Source organism: Miscanthus floridulus, chromosome 8 (genome assembly GCF_019320115.1).
Source record: "Miscanthus floridulus cultivar M001 chromosome 8, ASM1932011v1, whole genome shotgun sequence".
Lineage (NCBI taxonomy): Eukaryota > Viridiplantae > Streptophyta > Magnoliopsida > Poales > Poaceae > Miscanthus > Miscanthus floridulus.
The window spans coordinates 151,502,422-151,506,633 of NC_089587.1; the positions used below are offsets into that span (position 1 = coordinate 151,502,422).

Sequence of the window (4,212 nt, forward strand, 5' to 3'; positions counted from 1 at the left end):
GTACCTTGTTCACATGATCAAGATATTTGGTCTGGTGTACACTCTTAGTCACTGGCACCACATTATTCAAACCATTTTTGACTGCCTGCCAACTTGAAGGAAAGGTGCCATGGTTGGAGGTTGGTTTCAGTCACCCCTGCCAAGTGACAAAATTTGAATGACTCTGTTTGCTCCATACCTCCATGTAAGTTAGGATGAGGAATGAGGAATAAATTGCATTATTTCATTTTAGGGAGGTATAAGCATATGAATTCACTCACTTCTACTTCTGTCGTCCTTTCATCCAAGCATTCCCTTTCTCCTGTCTGCCAAAGGAGACAAACTAGGTAAAGGGAACTAGGGAAGGCCATGAACGGCGGTTGCAGAGAGAGAGAGAGGGGAAAAGAAAATGAAAGCACAGCGGCAGCGTCGGGCCCAGCCCCCAACCACCACCATCTTCTCCTTCCCCCTCCCTGTCAGCTTCTACCACTCGCGAAATACTTTGCTTTCCAAGCAAGAACATTCTGGTTTGGTTTTGCTCTCACTCCTCTCACTGGTCTGTACTCCGTAGCAGCAATTCCTCGGAGGCTCATGCCTCACACTGGCAGCATCTCGTGATCTGTCTTCCCCTCCTCCGCTCAACATTTCCCAGCTCCTGGAAAGCTCAGCTGCATGCATACGAGCACAGGCACCTACCTCTCTTGCTTCCATCATATGGCCATAATTATTTGGATTTTGGAGCAGAAACTCATGAAGATGCCATGCTCCAGTGCGCTGCTAGAACTTGGCAGTCTCAGGAGGATTGTCTGAGATAGTGGTAGCTGAGATTTACCCAACGTCGGGGCTCAGTTTCTCTATCCTTTCCTCCCCTTTCAGCAGCCCACCGGGGTTGGTTGTTGTCACTGTGCTTCCGTCTTCCATCCATGGCGGCAGTGGCGTCTTCTTCTCCTGCAACAATTGCTGGGCCGCAGCCGACGTGGGTGCCCTATGAGCCAACCAGGGACTGCTCCCAGGGCCTCTGCAGTACGTACTGCCCACAGTGGTGCTACCTCATCTTCCCGCCCCCGCCGCCGGCCTTCGACATCGCCGGCCCCGGCGGCGGCGACGACTCCTCCGGCCCCACCTTCTCGCCCCTCGTCATCGCCATCATCGGCGTGCTCGCCAGCGCCTTCCTCCTTGTCAGCTACTACACCATCATCTCCAAGTACTGCGGCACCTTCAGCTCCCTGCGGAACGTGCTCTTCGGTCCCCGCAGGGGCCGCGGCCGTGGCGGCGACGGCGGCGACTCGCGGAATCAGGAGCCGTGGGGCGCCGTGCCGTCGGACGGGCTGGACGAGACCCTGATCAACAAGATCACGGTGTGCAAGTACAAGCGCGGCGACGGGTTCGTGGACAGCACCGACTGCTCCGTCTGCCTCGGCGAGTTCCGGGACGGCGAGAACCTCCGGCTGCTGCCCAAGTGCAGCCACGCCTTCCACCTGCCGTGCATCGACACGTGGCTCAAGTCGCACTCCAACTGCCCGCTCTGCCGCTGTAACATCGCCTTCGTCGCCGTCGGGGTGGTGTCGCCGGAGCCGGAGCGCCGCGCCCCGCGGGAGGACCGCGACCGGAGAGACAACCACCCCGAGCTGATCCTGACGGTCGACGACTCCTCGGAGCCAGTGCGTGGCGTGCCGCAGAGTCAGAATCAGAATGTGGTCAGCGGCTACGGCGGTGACGGCCAGGTGGGCCTAGCGCCGAAGGATTGTCCGGGGAGATCAGAGGAGGCCAGCGGCATTGCCGAGATAAAGGAGGACTGCTCGCTGCCGGTGCGGGCGTCGTCGTCGTTGTCCGACACGCACCGCGAAGGCCGCATGTCCATCGCCGACGTGCTGCAGGCCAGCATGGAGGACGAGCTGATGATGGCCCGGGAGAATGGCCTCCTAGCAGGCTCGCCGGGACGGTGCCACGGGGAGCACAGCAAGGACGGCGGCGGCGGCCGCAGCGGCCGTGCAATGCCGGATGCAGCGAAGCGATTGTCGTGCTTCAGCAGCAGGAGTGGCAGGGGAAAGGATTCGATTCTTCCAATGTGATCCTCTGTGGTTCTTCGTCTGACTAGGGATACATGACATCGATACTTTTTTTCTTTGTGCGCGTGTGCTTCCGGTGAAGATCAAGGTGCCAGTACCAAAGTCTGCAGATCTCATGCATCCTGTTTCCATCAGTTCCTGTGAATTTGCAGGCTGCAGAAACTCATCATCTGCAACTGCAACGTTTGGTGACTGGTGAACTCCTGCACCTGCTTGGTGTTTGTACTGGATAAAATTGTATAGGGCTTGGAACACTTCTTTTCACCTCTTTCTTCCATCTCGCCACTCATTTCTCTACACGATTGGATTCAAGTTCAAGTTCACAGAATTCTCCCTGCGTTAGTGAGTTAAGTGTTAGCCTCAGCACTGCCTTCTACTAGTAGTTGTCAACTTAGAACAATCATTTGCTGATGTGTGTGTTGAACTTAAAAGGGGAAGCGTGACCAATTCAGCACGATTATGTCTTCGTGTCTGTCTGAATTATAGTATGATCTCATTTAGATCTGGAGGCATTTGGTCTCGTTAGGTGACCAGTGCCTTGCTGCTCAATAATGCTGCCAACTGACACTGGGCAACGCACCATTTCATTCAGGCTTCTGTTATACGTAGCACAACAATTTGGGTGGCCATCCAGCGTCCTGCAGTGGCCACATAAGCTTGCATTTTTCCGTACGCCAATTTGTGGTTGGGGTTAGGTTGATGTCGAGGCTGGATCAACAACTGCAGATTAAACGTGCACTCGACCCAGTAAGGCTGATATCGCAGGAAATAGTTCAGGCTACAGTAATAAACCGCAGCCGCAGGGCTGCGAGTAGTGCAGCCTAACAGCCGACTTTTCTTAAGGTCCCTTCAGCTCGTAAATTGACTTCCAGATATTTTTTTTTTTTTTGGAAATATAACTTGCAGATGTTGCTGGAAAGAAACATATTGTTGTGTCCTTGGGCCGTTAGTTTGGTGATGGTTGTCATCTACTAGCATTTTGTTAAGCTTACTGTCAGTACTGATGCTTGCCAAGTTGAGTTAGAGCTGGACCTCAAGCCCCCCATGCCTGGGGAGTAGTGATGTGCAATTCACGCAACGTTTTGGGCTTCTGGCCTCTGCTTTTCTAGGACGTCGGTGGAGTGGATCCTCGTCATTGAAAGGCGGTTGGTGCGGTGTGATGCGAGTTTGCACATAACTAATCATGGCCTGGCCTGCCTGCTTAGTGCGACTTTTGCTTCCACCATGCACTTGATCTGTCCGAATATTGCGAGTTTGGAGTCTTGTAGAATGACAAAAAGAAGGCCATTCAGCATTGTCCCGCGATGTTCGAGTACTCTATATGAATGCTGAGTCTGCATAGGGAGGTGATTTTACTGATTAGTACACTACGGAGGAATTCAGAGCCCTGCGTTGTGGCTGCACGGTGTCAGGGGATTAGAACACGCGCGACATGAGCGACACGCGTGATTGGCCGGGCGGCCAGGAAAGTCAGACCTGCACATGGCACCTGTGGGCAAGCGAACAGAAAAGAGGTCGTGTGTGTGTTCCTGCTCGATCTCGCCAGAGATGTCCATAGGCGTGATTGAATTCTAGTATATTTCTACTTCCTGTGGGAACTAAACTGCTAAGGGTTTGTTTAGTTCCTCTCCAAAACGTCAAATTTTTTAAGATTCTTCGTCACATCGAATCTTTGAACGCATGCATGAAGTATTAAATATAAATAAAAAATAAAACTAATTACACAGTTTATACGAAATCCACGAGACGAATCTTTTAAGCTTAATTAGACTATAATTGGACACTAATTATCAAATAACAACAAAAATACTACAATATCATTTTGTCAAAATTTTCGGTAAGTAAACTGGACCTAAGCGGAAGTTTGGGACGGTTAACGGCTGGACCTGGACGAGAGTTGCGTAGGCGTAAATGGCTGATAGGGACATGACGTTATCTTTCTTTCTTGGTTACAAATGGCCTTCTACAATTCTGGGCCCGTTTGTATAATTGTATCCTGAGAGCTAATTGTTAGCTGCTAGCTTAAGGAAGCAAGCTAAGACTAAGAGTCTCTTTGACAGGACTCTTGCAAGGGCTTCAACTCCGGCTCCTGCAGGGGTTTTAGCTCCGGCTCCTACAGGAGCTGTGCCGAACATCTATTTTGGAAAGGGCTCCATATGGGAGC

At 52.0% G+C, this 4,212-nt stretch overlaps 1 protein-coding gene across 1 annotated transcript; it reads left to right on the forward strand.

Annotated features, from left to right (window-relative positions):
• The first annotated feature begins 450 nt into the window (after positions 1–450).
• LOC136473705 (E3 ubiquitin-protein ligase Os04g0590900-like) lies at positions 451–2,314 on the forward strand. The gene has a single exon (XM_066471351.1). The coding sequence runs from the start codon at positions 903–905 to the stop codon at positions 2,049–2,051; it is 1,149 nt and encodes a 382-aa protein (XP_066327448.1). The 5' UTR covers positions 451–902; the 3' UTR covers positions 2,052–2,314.
• Positions 2,315–4,212: the final 1,898 nt, after the last annotated feature.

Bases quoted from the DNA above. Each gene is read 5' to 3' on its own strand.
- LOC136473705 (XM_066471351.1), top strand. From the start codon at position 903: ATGGCGGCAGTGGCGTCTTCTTCTCCTGCAACAATTGCTGGGCCGCAG.